Source organism: Pristiophorus japonicus, chromosome 2, assembly GCF_044704955.1.
Source record: "Pristiophorus japonicus isolate sPriJap1 chromosome 2, sPriJap1.hap1, whole genome shotgun sequence".
Taxonomy (NCBI): Eukaryota; Metazoa; Chordata; class Chondrichthyes; family Pristiophoridae; genus Pristiophorus; species Pristiophorus japonicus.
The window spans coordinates 276,840,297-276,857,780 of record NC_091978.1 but is presented as its reverse complement, the minus strand read 5'-3'; the positions used below and the strand labels follow the sequence as shown (position 1 = coordinate 276,857,780).

The window sequence follows — 17,484 nt, the reverse complement described above, 5'->3', positions numbered from 1 at the left end:
GAATCAATCTAGTGAACCTTCTCTGAACAGCCTCCAATGCAAGTATATCCTTCCTTAAATACGGAGACCAAAACTGTACGCAGTATTCCAGTTGTGGCCTCACCAATATTTTGTACAGTTGTAGCAGGACTTCTCTGCTTTTATACTCCATCGCCCCTGCAATAAAGGCTAACATTCCATTTGCCTTCCTGATTACTTGCTGTACCTGCATACGAACTTTTTGTGTTTCATGCACAAGGGCCCCCGGGTCCCTCTGTACTGCAGCACTTTGCAATTTTTCTCCATTTAAATTATAATTTGCTTTTCTATTTTTTCTGCCAGTGGATAACCTCACATTTTCACACATTATACTCCCTCTGCCAAATTTTGGCCCACTTACTTAGCCTGTCTATATCCCTTTGCAAATTTCTTGCGTTCTCCTCACAATTTACTCTCATCCATCTTCGTATCACTGAGATTTAAAACCATCAGCATAAAGATTTAATGTAATCAAATTACATTCATACCAGTTTTCACATCGTTCTGTCAAATCCTCTGCTTTCACAGAAGTGTTTCTCGTTATCTCCCCGATGTTTTAATCTAAATGTTTCACTGTCATGAAATAGAAACAGCTGGAGTTGGATAGTTTGCTTTTATAATAAGATCATGTCAAACTCAAATAAGGTCTATACTGAATGCCTAAAAACTGTTAACCAATTAAAATTTGTGTTTTAATTTCCTATTCTTTCTGAAGCATATTAGAAGAAAATAACAGTGACGGAACAGCAACTTCAGGATTCAAACGGATGTACATGTTACAAGTTTAGGATCTTGCTTTAAAGATAGTGGGCTAGAATTTGCTGTCAAAATAATGGTGAGGCTAATGGCACTCGCTGTAATTATGCAACACCACCTTCTATTTATATACTGCCTTTAATGTAGTAAAATGACCCAAGTTGCTTGACAGGAGTGTTATAAAACAAAATTTGACACCGAACCACACAAGGAGAAATTAGGGCAGATTACCAAAAGTGGTTTAAAGAGGTAGGTTTTAAGGAGCGTCTTAAAGGCGGAGAGAGGCGTAGAGAGGTTTAGTGGGGGAATTCCAAATTTGGGGCCTTGGCAGCTGAAAGCACAGCCACCAATAATTGAGTGATTAAAATCAGGGATGCTCAAGAGGCCAGAAAACAGAGAGTCGGTATAAATAGTTCATTCTCGGGTTGGCAATCAATAACTAGTGAGGTGCCGCAGGGATCAGTGTTGGGACCCCAATTATTTACAATCTATATTAACGACTTGGATGAAGGGACTGTGTGCAACGTAGCGAAGTTTGCTGACGATACAAAGATGGGAGGGAAAAGCAATGTGTGAGGAGGACACAAAAAACCTGCAAAAGGACATAGGCAGGCTAAGTGAGTGGGCAAAAATTTGACAGATAGAGTATAATGTTGGAAGGGTGAGGTTATGCACTTTGGCAGAAAATAATCGAAAGCAAGTTATTATTTAAATGGAGAAAAATTGCAAAGTGCTGCACTACAGCGGGACCTGGTACATGAAACACAAAAGGTTAGTATGCAGGTACAGCAAGTGATCAGGAAGGCCAATGGAATATTGGCCTTTATTGCAAAGGGGATGGAGTATAAAAGCAGGGCAGTCTTGATACAGTTATACAGGGTATTAGTGAGGCCACACCTGGAATACTGCTTACAGTTTTGGTTTCCATATTTAAGGATATACTTGCTTTGGAGGCAGTTCAGAGAAGGTTCACTAGGTTGATTCCGGAGATGAGGGGGTTGACATGAGGAAAAGTTGAGAAGGTTGGGCCTCTACTCATTGGAATTCAGAAGAATGAGAGGTGATCTTATCGAAATGTATTAGATTATGAGGGGACTTGACAAGGTGGATGCAGAGAGGACGTTTCCACTGATAAGGCAGACTAGAACTAGGGGGCATAATCTTAGAATAAGGGGCCGCCCATTTAAAACTGAGATGGAGGTATTTCGTCTGAGGGTTATAAATCTATGGAATTCACTGCCTCAGCTGTGGAAGCTGGGTCATTGAATAAATTTAAGACAGATAGACAGTTTCTTAACCGATAAGGGGTTATGGGGAGCAGGCAGGGAACTGGACCCGAGTCCATGATCGGATCAACCAAGATCGTATTAAATGGCGGAGCAGACTCGAGGGACCGTATGGCCTACTTCTGCTCCTATTTCTTATGTTATGTTCTTATGTAGAGGAGCGCAAATATCTCAGTGTATTGTGGGGCTGAAGGAGATTAGAGATAGGGAAGGGCAAGGCCATGGAGTCCGATTTGAAAACAGGATGAGAATTTTAAAAATCGAGACGTTGCTTAACCGGGAGCCAATGTAGCACAGGGTGATGGAGGAACGGAATGTGGCAAGTGTTAGGACACAGGCAGCAGAGTTTTGGATGACCTCAAGTTTACATAGGGTAGAACGTGGAAGCCAGGAGTGCGTTGAAATAGTCAAATCTAGAAATAACAAAGGCATGGATAAAGGTTTCAAGTGCAGATGAGCCGAAGCAGGGATGGAGTCGGGCAAGGTTACGGAGGTGGAAGTAGGCGGGGTCTTAGCGATGGCGTGAATGTGTAGTCAGAAGCTCACTTCAGGATGGCACCAAGGTCGCAAACAGTCTGGTCAGCCTCAGACAGATGCTAGGGAGAGGGATGGAGTCGGTGAGTAGGTAGCAGAGTTTATGGCAGGGACCGAAAACAATGGCTTTGGTCTTCCCAATAGTTAGTTGGAGGAGTGCTGGATGTCTGCCAAGCAGTCAGATAATTTAGAAACAAGGAGGGGCCGACAGAAGTGGCAGTGAGGTAGAGCTGGGTGTCGTCAACGTACATGTGGAAACTGACGCTGGGTTTTCGGATGATGTCACTGAGCAGCATGTAGATGAGAAATAGGAGGAGGCCAAGGTTAGATCCTTGGGGGACACCAGAGGTAATGATGCAGGAGTGGGAAGAGTAGCCATTGCAGGTGATTCTCTGGCTACGATTAGATAAATAAGAATGGATACAGGCGAGTGCAGTCCCACCCAACCGGATGACTGGAGAGATGCTGCAGGCGGATGGAGTGGTAAACCATGTCCAAAGGCTACAGACAGATTTAGAAAAACGAAGATAGTTTACCTTTGTCACAGTCCACAAGATGTCATTTGTGACTCTGATAAAGAGCCGTTTCAGTACTGTGGCAAGGGCAGAAACCTGATTTCAGGGATTCAAACATGGAGTTCTGGAAAAGATGTGCACGGATTTGGTAGGCGACAACACGTTCAAGGCCTTGGGTGAGGAAAGGGAGATTAGAGATCGGGCAGTAGTTTACAAGGCATAGGAGCCAAGGGTTCTTTTTCTTTGAGGGGGTGAAGACCTTTCCTCTCAGTTACTTTTTAAAATCAAACTTATATGAATACATTCTTAGAAACAAAACCATTTGTGTAAGAATGGCCAAAAAATATTGAAATGTGACACATCTTGTCCACAGGTTAGGTCCTACATGAGTCCTATGTCTCACTTGTGACGAGCATGTGCTCTTCACAAGATGTGTAACCATGACTGCTAATCATCCCAAATCCCAGGGGCTGGACTTTCGAGAGCCCCTCAACATCCGATTGCCGGTCCAGAGAAAAACGTTAACGTTTTGCAACCAACGCTGACGAGAATGTCCATAATCAAGTTAAAAATAATCGCCCGGCGAGAAAATTGATCTCGGCGGTTAAAGGCAAAACTAAGTGAAACTGGTGGTTCTTAAAATTTTTTAAAAATTAACTCCAAGGCTGCGGTTGGGCCTATGAACATAAGAATTAGGAACAGGAGTAGGCCATCTAGCCCCTCTAGCCTGCTCCGCCATTTAACAAGATCATGGCTGATCTGGCCGTGGACTCAGCTCCACTTACCCGCCCGCTGCCCGTAACCCTTAATTCCCTTATTGGTTAAAAATCTATCTGTGACTTGAATACATTCAATGAGCTAGCCTCAACTGCTTCCTTGAGCAGAGAATTCCACAGATTCACAACCCTCTGGGAGAAGAAATTCCTTTTCAACTCGGTTTTAAATTGGCTCCCCCGTATTTTGAGGCTGTGCCCCCTAGTTCTAGTCTCCCCGACCAGTGGAAACAACCTTTCTGCCTCTATCTTGTCTATCCCTTTCATTATTTTAAATGTTTCTAGAAGATCACCCCTCATCCTTCTGAACTCCGAGTAAAGACCCAGTCTACTCAATCTGTCATAAGGTAACCCTCTCATCTCTGGAATCAGCCTCATGAATCGTCTCTGTACCCCCTCCAAAGCTAGTATATCCTTCCTTAAGTAAGGTGACCAAAACTGCACGCAGTACTCCAGGTACGGCCTCACCAATACCCTATACAGTTGCAGCAGGACCTCCCTGCTTTTGTACTCCATCACTCTCGCAATGAAGGCCAACATTCCATTCGCCTTCCTGATTACCTGCTGCACCTACAAACTAACTTTTTGGGATTCATGCACAAGGACCCCCAGGTCCCTCTGCACCGCAGCATGTTGTAATTTCTCCCCATTCAAATAATATTTCCTTTTACTGTTTTCCCCCCCCCCCCCCCCCAAGGTGGGTGACCTCACACTTTCCGACATTGTATTCCATCTGCCAAACCTTAGCCCATTCGCTTAACCTATCTAAATCTCTTTGCAGCCTGTGTCCTCTACACAACCTGCTTTCCCACTAATCTTTGTGTCATCTGCAAATTTCGTTACACTACACTCTGTCCCCTCTTCCAGGCCATCTATGTATATTGTAAACAGTTGTGGTCCCAGCACCGATCCCTGTGGCACACCACTAACCACAGATTTCCAACCCGAAAAGGACCCATTTATCCCCACTCTCTGCTTTCTGTTCGCCAGCCAATTCTCTATCCATGCCAATACATTTCCTCTGACTCCGCGTACCTTTATCTTCTGCAGTAATCTTGTGTGGCACCTTATCGAATGCCTTTTGAAAATCTAAATACACCACATCCATCGGTACACCTCTGTCCACCATGCTCGTTATATCCTCAAAGAATTCTAGTAAATTAAACATGATTTCCCCTTCATGAATCCATGCTGCGTCCGCTTGATTGCACTATTCCTATCAAGATGTCCCGCTATTTCTTCCTTAATGATAGCGTCAAGCATTTTCCCCACTACAGATATTAAACTAACTGGCCTATAGTTACCTGCCTTTTGTCTGCCCCCTTTTTTTTTTAAAAAAACAGAGGCGTTACATTAGCTGCTTTCCAATCCGCTGGTACCTCCCCAGAGTCCAGAAAATGTTGGTAGATTATAACTAATGCATCTGCTATAACTTCCGTCATCTCTTTTAATACCCTAGGATGCATTTCATCAGGACCAGGGGACTTGTCTGCCTTAAGTCCCATTAGCCTGTCCAGCACTACCCCCCCTAGTGATAGTGATTGTCTCAAGGTCCTCCCTTCCCACATTCCTGTGACCAGCAATTTTTGGCATGGTTTTTGTGTCTTCCACTGTGAAGACCGAAGCAAAATAATTGTTTAAGGTCTCAGCCATTTCCACATTTCCCATTATTAAATCCCCCTTCTAAGGGACCAACATTTACTTTAGTCACTCTTTTCCGTTTTATATATCTGTAAAAGCTTTTACTATCCGTTTTTATGTTTTGCGCAAGTTTACCTTCGTAATCCATCTTTCCTTTCTTTATTGCTTTCTTAGTCATTCTTTGCTGGCGTTTAAAATTTTCCCACTCTTCTATTTTCCCACTAACCTTGGCCACCTTATACGCATTGGTTTTTAATTTGATACTCTCCTTTATTTCCTTGGTTATCCACGGCTGGTTATCCCTTCTCTTACCGCCCTTCTTTTTCACTGGAATATATTTTTGTTGAGCACTATGAAAGAGCTCCTTAAAAGTCCTCCACTGTTCCTCAATTGTGCCACCGTTTAGTCTGTGTTTCCAGTCTACTTTAGCCAATTCTGCCCTCATCCCACTGTAGTCCCCTTTGTTTAAGCATAGTACACTCGTTTGAGACACTACTTCCTCATCCTCAATCTGTATTACAAATTCAACCATACTGTGATCACTCATTCCGAGAGGATCTTTTACTAGGAGATCATTTATTCTTCCTGTCTCATTACACAGGACCAGATCTAAGATAGCTTGCTCCCTTGTAGGTTCTGTTACATACTGTTCTAAGAAACAATCCTGTATGCATTCTATGAATTCCTCCTCCAGGCTACCCCGTGCGATTTGATTTGACCAATTGATATGTAGGTTAAAATCCCCCATGATTACTGCCTTTCCTTTTTCACATGCCTCCATTATTCCCTTGATTATTGCCCTCCCCACCGTGAAGTTATTATTTGGGGGCCTTATAAACTACACCCACCAGTGACTTTTTTCCCTTACTATCTCTAATTTCCACCCACAATGATTCAACATTTTATGGAAGGGGGTAAAACTTAAAAAAAAAAAATGTTAAAGTTAAAAAACATTCCCAAGGCAGTTTTAAAGCTAATCGCCATTTTGCAATTTAAAAAAAAACCTTCAACTTACCTTTCTTTGCAGAGTACTCACCTACCGCCTGGTTTAAGCTGCTTTCACAGGGCGGTTCCCTCGGCAATCTGGACAGGCTTCCGTTGAGATCAAACTAATGCCATGGCGATTTTCTCGGCAGTGCATGTCAGCGGTTTGCTCTCGGCAGGCGTTGAGAGATTTGGGCGATACCATTCAAAAAATAAGGGGGAAACTTTTGCCGGGCGGTTTCTCTTCCAAAAGCAGCGATACTGCTGAGAATACCGCCGAAAATGAAGGTGAAAGCAGGTAATAAACAAGGTTATTTCATCCTGTACAAGGTGTGGACCTACTTTCCAAACGCCCAATCCTCCCTTGAGTGACTGAATGGCCTCCCCGGATATAGTGTCTTTTTAAGTTGTCTATAAAGGGCAGAATGACTTTCTACTTACCTTTGAAATCTTGGACGTGGCAGGCCAGATATTCCTCTTCCTACCCTCAGTTCTATGGACAGTAACCAAGGTCGCAACATTCTACCTAGTAGATTGGGGCTGTCATATTACATTAGCCGAGACCCACTGTACTTTGTGTCAGATACTCACCTCAGTGCCCACCTAAAAGCGCAATACCATTAGAATGTTGTACCCAATGTTTTTAATAATATATAAAGACCACTAATTTGCAGTCTTCACAGAATAATGGACAGAATTGTGAAATTTGATTCCTAAAGTACCAGTAAAAATCCCAATATAGTGGCCTGTTATCCCCTACATGAAACCTGATTGTTATAAAACAGCGACCCGTGTGCCTGACTGTGAGCAATGTCACAGGATTTCAGCCACTTTAAAAACTTTACATTTGCATGAACTTTCCGTTAGTCACTCTTTGGGTGGAGTCATCAAATGCAAATTTCTGTCACACTTACTTTTTTTTTTAAAAAGTCCAAAAGAAATAAAAACAGTTATCTACAATGTGCTGAAAAACTCTTCAGAAACCATATATTGGAGTTACAGTATTTGCAGGCTCTTAATCCCACAAAAAGCCAGGGTTCTGATATCCTGTCATAATAATCTTTAAATGAACTCACCTAGTGATCATTCAATTAAGACTTTTTAAAAAGGGATACAAACCTGTAGAATAATACATGGCATTTACTGAGGCATACAAACAGGGCCTGGCATGCTCTGTGAATGGCCAGTCTTGTCTTTAATCGTGATGTTTACATGTATTTTCAAAAAATATTTAACATTTTAAACCTTTATATTACTGGTAGCTGTTGCTGATTTCCCATTTTTAATTTTTAGATTTTTTAAGCTCAATAGTTAGTTTGTTTTCATTCCTGTTGCTCATAATAAGTGTCCAACCTATGTGATCTGTTCCTGAATCTCCTTTGACTTTGCCACAGAAAATCAGAACAAAGATAACTTCCCTCAGAGTGATGCACTCTGCAGGTATAGGGATTAAGATCTGCAACTTCTGAAGTTCAATCTAGTGACAGGTGTGCAGCTGAAGTTGCGATTGTGCATCACAAAATGGTGGTGCCTAGGTAAGGAGTATACACATTCATCGCATATTTAATATATCCTAGATGTTCATGTTCTTATAAAAGGAGTGCATCTTCAATTACAACAAGCAGAACCATAACCGATTCAGTAGCATATTCATAAAAATGTTAAGTCTAGCACTTTTATCAGTCATAGTTTGGCACCATGCATGAACAGGAACAAATCATAAATAGGTTGGACACTTATTTAAGAGCAACAGTAATGAAAACAAACTATTAAGCTTAAAAATCTAAAAATCAAAATAGGAAATCAGCAACAGCTACCAGTAATAAAGATTTAAAATTTAAAATATTTTTTGAAAATACATGTACACATCAGAATTAAAGGAAAGACTGACCATTCACAGATGTAATCCTCATCCTCAGTCTACTGTATCAAAGCAAAATTAACGAGAATGAAAACTGCCAAGAAAGCTATTGGTGAACGTAATTTCATTTTTATTTAAAGCATTAAAAATAAAGTAAAGCAGGAACTCCAACTTTTTTTTTTTAAATGAACTGAAAGCAAAAATGATGTGCTACTTGATGTCTCAAATACAGTTGGCAAGTAATAGTAAGAGAGCTGAACATAGATATGGCCAAGGAGAAAACTCGCAAATAGGAAAGTACTTGGTTAATCTGTGAAACTGCCTTTCTTTATTTGTTTACACTCAGAATTCAAAGATCACCAGTGTTCTGATGAAAAAATAGTAAGTTCTGGAAGGATATATTATTCTTGAATAAGTCCTGATTAAACGTGTACATTTAAGTAGAGCATTTTGGTAACCCTAAGTAAGTACTCTTGCACAGTTATTTGGTAAAGAAGAAAAGATGTTCTAAACAGTAAAAGTGAACTGCTGCTCCGAAACATTACATGCAATGATTTTTTTATTCTCTCTCTCGGGAAACATATTTCCAGGAACTAATCAAAAATGCTTAGTTCATTGTCACTTGGGAAATCTTTAACAAACTTCATTAAACTTCTGGAGATGTGAACAATTCCCCCACAACAGGACAACCACCGAGTCACTATGGGAGGTATTTTTACAGAAGGACTTGCATTTATATAGCGCCTTTCACAACCTCAGAACATCCCAAAGTGCTTTATAGCCAAAGAAGTTCTTTTGAAGTGTAGTCACTGTTGCAAATGTAGGAAACACGGCTGCCAATTTGCATATAGGAAGCTCCCGCAAATAGCAAACAGTAATGCGATAAAGGCCAGTTAATCTGTTTTTAGTGATGTTGATTGACGGATAAATATTGGTCAGGACACAGGGGATAACTCCCCTGCTCTCCTTCGAAATAATACCGTGGGATCTTTTACATCCCCCTGAGAGAGCAGACGGGGCCTCGGTTTAACGTCTCATCCGAAAGACAGCGCATCTGAAAGACAGCACCTCCGACAGTGCAGTACTGTATTGGAGAGTCAGCCTAGATTTTTGTGCTCAAGTCTCGAGTGGGATTTAAACAAACAACCATCTGACTCAGAGGCAAGATTGCTACCAACTGAGCCACAGCTGATAGTAAGAGGTAAAACTGTAACAGCTTGCAACAAAACCGCTTCACAAAGTGTCTTAATTCAAACTGCAAAATATAAAACATTTCTATGCAACCATTAACTTCAGAATCCTTCTTCACAGAAAGGATAGGCATTTCGATCTGTTAATGCACTGATGTTTGTTTGCAGAATTTAAATTTAAAAAAAACTTACCTAGCTTGTGAAGGAGGAAGCGCCATAGCCAAGGCCTGAGAACTTGCCTCACTGGGCATTTTCTGCACCTGTGTATCAGCTGTCAGAGTCACTCCTATAATTCAGAGACTTAATGAATATTGTGTGTTAACGCACAGCAAGTACATATTTAATTTCTAAATTTTGCTGTTGTGCCAGTAAGCATTAATGTAAAATCTTTAATTTCAGAACCCAAGGTATTACTGCTTAGTGTTGCTTTGAAAATACTGCAATGTTTCTGGTTACGGTGTACCCATTTTTAACAAACTCTTGCCTGGAATGTATATATTTAAAAGTCCTGAATTTGGTTTGGTAAAAATCTATGGTAATGCTGCTTGCACGTAATTCAAGTTAATCCCAATTAAAAAGTAAAACAGTTTGTTTCTACGCTCATTTGTTTTCAGCAGTTGTTTTGTTTTGCCATATTGACCAACTCGGTTACAGTGATTCAGCCAGTCTGATACCAAAGAAATCAATTCTCAGTGTTGGAACTCACTGCAAATGATAAACCTCAAAAACAATATTTTTCAGAAATACTACTAACCTGGACCTGATGGGTATGGATGTGTACCAGTTATAATGTATTCGGATTCTTGACCTAAAACAAAACCAAGACTCAAATCTTTATCTTAGACTTCAGAAAGTCATCTTAAAGCACAAAAAATTATACTTTATAACCACTATTTAATTAAAATTGTATGTACTTAACTTATCACTTCCTTCGAGAAATAATCTGTAGGAAAAATGGCTTTTAAATTTGAAGCAAAATTGCTTACATGTACTAAAATATAACTTTAAACGGTGGCATTTATTATAGCCAGCCACTGATTAAACCCAAGATTGCTGTTGTTCCAAGTATATGCTACAATAGCACTTCAGTTCAAATCATAATTGTGGACACCTGCCATCTGTCACAACACTAGCAACAAAATTCATATTAAAAAATGTCTCACAAACTTCAACTGTACACATATCAAATAGCATAGTATGCATTTTATTACATAGTATTTGCAGAACAGAAAGAGGCCATTTAGCCCAACAGGTCCGCATGCTCCACACGAGCCATATTATCTCAAGATTCTGATATCTGATCAAGTACTTGATCTTCACACACTTCACAAAGCTGTGTTGGGTGTATATCATTGCAATAATGGCAAAAGATAGTTACAGTTTTTACCTCCAATGGGAGGCTGAGGTTTGGCACTGAAAACACAGAATTTCCTGGGTATTAGATAAATGAAGTACATCGTTTCTCCAACGATACCAGGAACATATGGTGCCACGAGCACATTCCTAAATTAAAAAAATAGCTGCCAGGGCAAGATGAGTAGATAGACAGATGTGACAAGCAAAGGACAATTTTGCAGCTGCTGTATAACACTAGTACTGACGGCTGCACTTTGCACTCTGAAGCTACCCATCTTGGACTAGAAAGGCAGTCTTGAATATGATACTGAATGTAATTTCTTCAAAATCATCTTAAATCTGGTTACCGATCCTTCTGCCACGAGAAACTGTTTATCTTTATTTATTCTATCGAAACTATTCATGATTTTGAACTCCTCTATCAAATCGCCTCATAACCTTCTCTGCTCCAAGGAGAACAACCCAAGCTTCTCCAGTCTCCCCGCATAACTTCATCCCTGGTACCACTCTAGTAAATTGCATCCTCCTAAAGCCTTGACATCCTTCCTAAAGTGTGGTGCCCAGAATTGAACACAATACTGCTGAGGCTGAACCAGTGTTTTATATAGGTTTCGCATAACTTCCTTGCTTGTGTACTCTATGCCTCTATTCATAAAGCCAAGGATCCCATGATTTTCTTTTGAAGAAAACAGCCTTCTCAACTTGTCCTGCCACTTTCAAAGATTTGTGTACATACACCTCCAGGTCTCCCTGTTCCTGCACTCCCTTAAAATTGTACCATTTAGTTTATATTGCATCTCATTCTTCCTGCCAAAATGTATCACTTCACTCTTCTGTTAAATTTCATTTGCCATGTGTCTGCCGATTTCACCAGTCTGTCTATGTCCTCCTGAAGTCTGTTACTATCCTCCTCATTGTTTACTACATTTCTGAGTTATCATCTGCAAACTTTGAAATTATGCCCTGTATCCCAAAGTCCTGGTTAGACCCCTGGGAACACCACTATATACTTCCCTCCAGTCTGAAAAACAACTATTCATCACTACTCTTTACTTTCTGTCTCTTAAATCAATTTTGTATCCATGCTATCACTGCCCCTTTAATCCCATGGGCTTTAATTTTAACATGTATTTATATAGCACCTTTAATGTAGTGAAACTTCCCAAGGCGCTTCACAGGAGTATTATGTGCTAAAAAGTTGACACTGAGCCGCGTAAGTAGAAATTAGCGCAGGCGACCAAAAGCTTGGCCAAAGAGGTATGCTTTAAGGAGTGTCTTGAAGGAGGAGAGAGGGGTAGAGAGGTGGAGAGGTTTAGGAAAGGAGTTCCAGAGCTTAGGCAACAGAAGGCATGACCACCAATGGTTGACCGTGGAGGGGTCAAGAGAAGTGGTAATGTGGTAGAGCTGGGTGTCATCAGCGTACATGTGAAAACTGACGCCGTGTTTCCAGATGATGTCGCCAAGGATTAACATGTAGATGAGAAATAGGAGACGACCAAGGATAGCTCCTTGGGGGACACCAGAGGCAACGATGCAGGGGTGGGAAGAGAAGCCGTTGCAGGTGATTCTCTGGCTACGATTAGATAAATAAGAATGGAACCAGGCAAGTGCAGTCCCATTCAGCTGGACGACAGTGGAGAAACGTTGAAGGATAGAGTGGTCAACCGTGTCAAAGGCTACAGACAAGTCAATTATGTGGTACTTTGTCAAACACCTTTTGAAAGTCCATATGCACATCATCAACTGCATTACCCTCATCAACCAACTCCGTTATTTCATCAAAGGATTCGATCAAGTTAGTCAAACATAATTTGCCTTTAACAAATCCATGCTGACTTTCATTTACTACTACAGACTAGTCTAAATTCCAATGAACTTTGTCCTGAATTTTTGTCTCAAAATTTCCCCACCACCGACTGACTGCTGACTGGCCTGCAGTTGCCACATTTATCCCTGTCCTTTTTTAAACACAGGTGTAACATCTGCAATCCTCCAGTCCTCTACACTAACCCCATATCCAAGGAGAATTGTAAGATTGTGGCTAGAGCCTCTGAAATTTCCAACTATACTTTCCTCAGAAACCTACGATGCATCCCACGCAAACCAGGTGATTTCCCTATTTTTATCTTATTCAATATCGCTACTGCTTCCTCCTTTGCTGCTACAGGAATAGTATAAAAAGAGGGGGCTTGGTACCGTGTTGCTCGGAGTGCAGCGGCAGGTCAGAGTGCAAAGGTAATAATTTGGTAAATGGGAGCGGGAGGTATTGCTTTGTCTTGTTTTGCCCACCAGTGCTGACTCCACGACCTGGGAGGAAAATAAAACTAAGTGTGACGTCACAGCAAGAGGTTCGGGGACGTCGGAGCGGCCTATAAAGACCAGCTGGTGTAACTGCAGCAGAGAGAGAAGGCAAAAAAGTAGAAAGAAATCGAAAGGTGACATCACAGCCAAGGGGGAGTAGTTTTTTCTTTTTCTTTATCAGTAAGTAACCTTTAGCATTATTGTTGCCAAATTAAGTTAATCTAGGGGTTAAGTCATGGCAGGAGAGTTCAGACACGTTATGCTCCTCCTGTACTATGTGGGAAGTCAGGGACGCTGCCACTGTCACTGACGACTACATATGCAGGACGTGTGTCCGGCTGCAGCTCCTGGCAGACCGCATTGCGGCACTGGAGCTGCGGGTGGATTCACTCTGGAGCATCCACAATGCTGAGAATGACGTGAATAGCACGTTTAGCGAGTTGGTCTTACCGCAGGCAAAGGTTACACAGGCAGATAGGGGATGGGTGACCAACAGGAAGAAAGGTAGTCATCCTGTGGTCATCCCCCTGCAAAACAGATACACCGCTTTGGGTACTGTTGAGGGGGATGACTCATCAGGGGAGGGCAGCAACAGCCAAGTCCATGGCACCGTGGGTGGCTCTGCTGCACAGGAGGGCAGGAAAAAGAGTGGAGAGCTATAGTGATAGGGGATTCTATTGTAAGGGGAATAGAGAGACATTTCTGCGGCCACAACCGAGACTCCAGGATGGTATGTTGCCTCCCTGGTGCAAGGGTCAAGGATGTCTCGGAGCGTGTGCAGGACATTTTGAAGGGGGAGGGTAAACAGCCAGCTGTCGCGGTACATATAGGTACCAACGATATAGGTTAAAAAAAACAGGAATGAGGTCCTACAAGATGAATTTCTTAATTTAGCTAGGAGCTAAATTAAAAAGTAGGACCTCAAAAGTAGTAATCTCAGGATTGCTACCAGTGCCACGTGCTAGTCAGAGTAGGAATCGCAAGATAGCTCAGATGAATACGTGGCTTGAGAAGTGGTGCAGAAGGGAGGGATTCAAATTCCTGGGACATTGGAACCGGTACAAACCGGAAGGTCAACACCTGGGCAGGACCGGAACCAATGTCCTAGGGTGAGTGTTTGCTAGTCTGTTGGGGAGGGGTTAAACTAATATGGCAGGGGGATGGGAACCTATGCAGGGAGACAGAGGGAAGTAGAATGGGGGCAGAAGCAAAAGATAGAAAGAAGAAAAGTAAAAGTGAAGGGCAGAGAAATCCAAGGCAAAAAGCAAAAAGGACCACATTACAGCAAAATCTTAAAGGGGCAAAGGGTGTTAAAAAGACAAGCCTGAAGGCTCTGTGCCTCAATGCAAGGAGTATTCGGAATAAGGTGGACGAATTAACTGCGCAGATAGCAGTTAACGGATATGATGTAATTGGTATCACGGAGACATGGCTCCAGGGTGACCAAGGCTGGGAACTCAACATCCAGGGGTATTCAAGATTTAGGAAGGATAGACAAAGGAAAAAGAGGTGGGGTGGTGTTGCTGGTTCAAGAGCAAATTAATACAATAGTAAGGAAGGACATTAGCTTGTATGATGTGGAATCTGTAAGGGTGGAGCTACGGAATATCAAAGGGCAGAAAACGCTAGTGGGAGTTGTGTACAGACCGCCAAACAGTAGTAATGAGGATGGGGACAGCATCAAACAAGAAATTAGGGATGTGTGCAATAAAGCTCCAGCAGTCATCATCGGCGACTTTAATCTACATATTGACTGGGCTAACCAAACTGGTAGCAATGCAATGGAGGAAGATTTCCTGGAGTGTATTAGGGATGGTTTTCTAGACCAATATGTCGAGGAACCAATTAGAGGGCTGGCCATCCTAGACTGGGTGATGTGTAATGAGTAAAGACTAATTAGCAATCTTGTTGTGCGAGGCCCCTTGCGGAAGAGTGACCATAATATGATAGAATTCTTTATTAAGATGGAGAGTGATAGTTAATTCAGAGACTAGGGTCCTGAACTTGGGGAAAGGTAACTTCGATGGTATGAGACGTGACTTGGCTAGAATAGACTGGCGAGTGATACTTAAAGGGTGGATGGTGGCTAGGCAATGGCAAACATTTAAAGATCACATGGATGAACTTCAACAATTGTACATCCCTGTCTGGAGTAAAAATAAAACTGGGAAGGTGGCTCAACTGTGGCTAACAAGAGGCATATAAATTGGCCAGAAAAAGCAGCAAACCTGAGGACTGGGAGAATATTGTAATGCAGCAGGAGGACAAAGGGTTTAATTAGGAGGGGGGAAATAGAGTATGAGAGGAAGCTTGCCGGGAACATAAAAACTGACTGCAAAAGCTTCTATAGATAAGTGAAGAGAAAAAGATTAGTGAAAACAAACGCAAGTCCCTTGCAGTCAGATTCAGGTGAATTTATAATAGGGAACAAAGAAATGGCGGACCAGTTAAACAAATACTTTTATTCTGTTTTCACGAAGGAAGACACAAATAGCCTTCCGGAAATACTAGGGGACCGAGGGTCTAGTGAGAAGGAGGAACTGAAGGATATCCTTATAAAGCGGAAAATTGTGTTAGGGAAATTGATAGGATCGAAGGCCGATAAATCCCCGGGGCCTGATAGTTTGCATCCCAGAGTACTTAAGGAAGTGGCCATAGAAATAGTGGATGCATTGGTGATCATTTTCCAACAATCTGCCGACTGTGGATCAGTTCCTATGGACTGGAGGGTAGCTAATGTAACACCACTGTTTAAAAAAGGAGGGAGGGGGAAAACGGGTAATTATAGACCGGTTAGCCTGACATCAGTCGTGGGGAAAATGTTGGAATCAATTATTAAAGATGAAATAGTAGCACATTTGGAAAGCAGTGACAGGATCTGTCCAAGTCAGCATGAATTTATGAAATAGAATTTGTTGAGGATGTAACTAGTAGAGTGGACATGGGAGAACCAGTGGATGTGGTGTATTTGGACTTTCAAAAGGCTTTTGATAAGGTCTCACACAAGAGATTGGTGTGCAAAATCAAAGTACATGGTATTGGGAGTAATGTACTGACGTGGATAGAGAACTGGTTGGCAGACAGGAAGCAGAAAGTCGGGATAAACGGGTGCTTTTCAGAATGGCAGGCAGTGACTAGTACTGGGACCCCAGATCTTTACAATATACATTAATGATTTAGATGAAGGAATTGAGTGTAATATCTCCAAGTTTGCAGACGACACTAAGTTGGGTGGCGGTGTGAGCTGTGAGGAGGACGCTAAAAGGCTGCAGGATGACTTGGACAGGTCAGGTGAGTGGGCAAATGCATGGCAGATGCAGTATAATGTGGATAAATGTGAGGTTATCCACTTTGGGGGCAAAAACACGAAGGCAGATTATCTGAATGGCAGCAGATTAGGAAAGGGGGAGGTACAACGAGACCTGGGTGTCATGGTTCATCAGTCATTGAAAGTTGGCATGTAGGTACAGCAGGCGGTGAAGGCAGCAAATGGTATGTTGGCCTTCATAGCAAGGGGATTTGAGAATAGCAGGGAGGTCTTACTGCAGTTGTTCAGGGCCTTGGTGAGGCCTCACCTGGAATAGTGTGTTCAGTTTTGGTCTCCTAATCTGAGGAAGGACATTCTTGCTATTGAGGGAGTGCAGCGAATGTTCACCAGGCTGATTCTCGGGATGGCAGGACTGACATATGAGGAGAGACTGGATCAACTGGGCCTTTATACATTGGAGTTTAGAAGAATGAGAGGAGATTTAATAGAAACTTACAAGATTCTGACGGGATGGACAGGTTAGATGCGGAAAGAATGTTCCCGATGATGGGGAAGTCCAGAACCAGGAGACAGAGTCTTAGGATAAGGGGTAGGCCATTTAGGACGGAGCCGAGGAGAAACTTCTTCACTCAGAGTTGTTAACCTGTGGAATTCCCTACCACAGAGTTGTTGATGCCAGTTCTTTGGACATATTCAAGAGGGACTTAGATATGGCCCTTGCGGCTAAAGGGATCAAGGGGTATGGAGAGAAAACAGGAAAGGGGTACTGAGGGAATGATCAGCCATGATCTTATTGAATGGTGGTGCAGGCTCAAAGGGCCGAGTGGCCTACTCCTACACCTATTTTCTATGTTTCTACACTGTCAATTTTCCCTTCTCTAGTGAAGACAGATGCAAAGTACTCATTTAGCACCTCAACCACCACAAGATTTCCTTTTGCGTCCGTAATTGGCCCCACCCTTCCACTATTGAAATGTTTATAACAAACTTTTGGGTTCCCT

At 42.1% G+C, this 17,484-nt stretch overlaps 1 protein-coding gene across 1 annotated transcript in view; it reads right to left on the bottom strand.

The window, feature by feature from the left end:
* plrg1 (pleiotropic regulator 1) overlaps window positions 1-17,484 on the bottom strand; it is a 68,516-nt gene that overhangs the window by 13,461 nt on the left and 37,571 nt on the right. The window contains exons 4-5 of the mRNA XM_070871418.1: window positions 10,313-10,366; window positions 9,751-9,844 (exon numbers count right to left, since the gene is read on the bottom strand). Of these exons, the coding sequence (XP_070727519.1) occupies window positions 9,751-9,844; window positions 10,313-10,366 (148 nt within the window). The remainder of the gene's footprint in view (window positions 1-9,750; window positions 9,845-10,312; window positions 10,367-17,484) is intronic.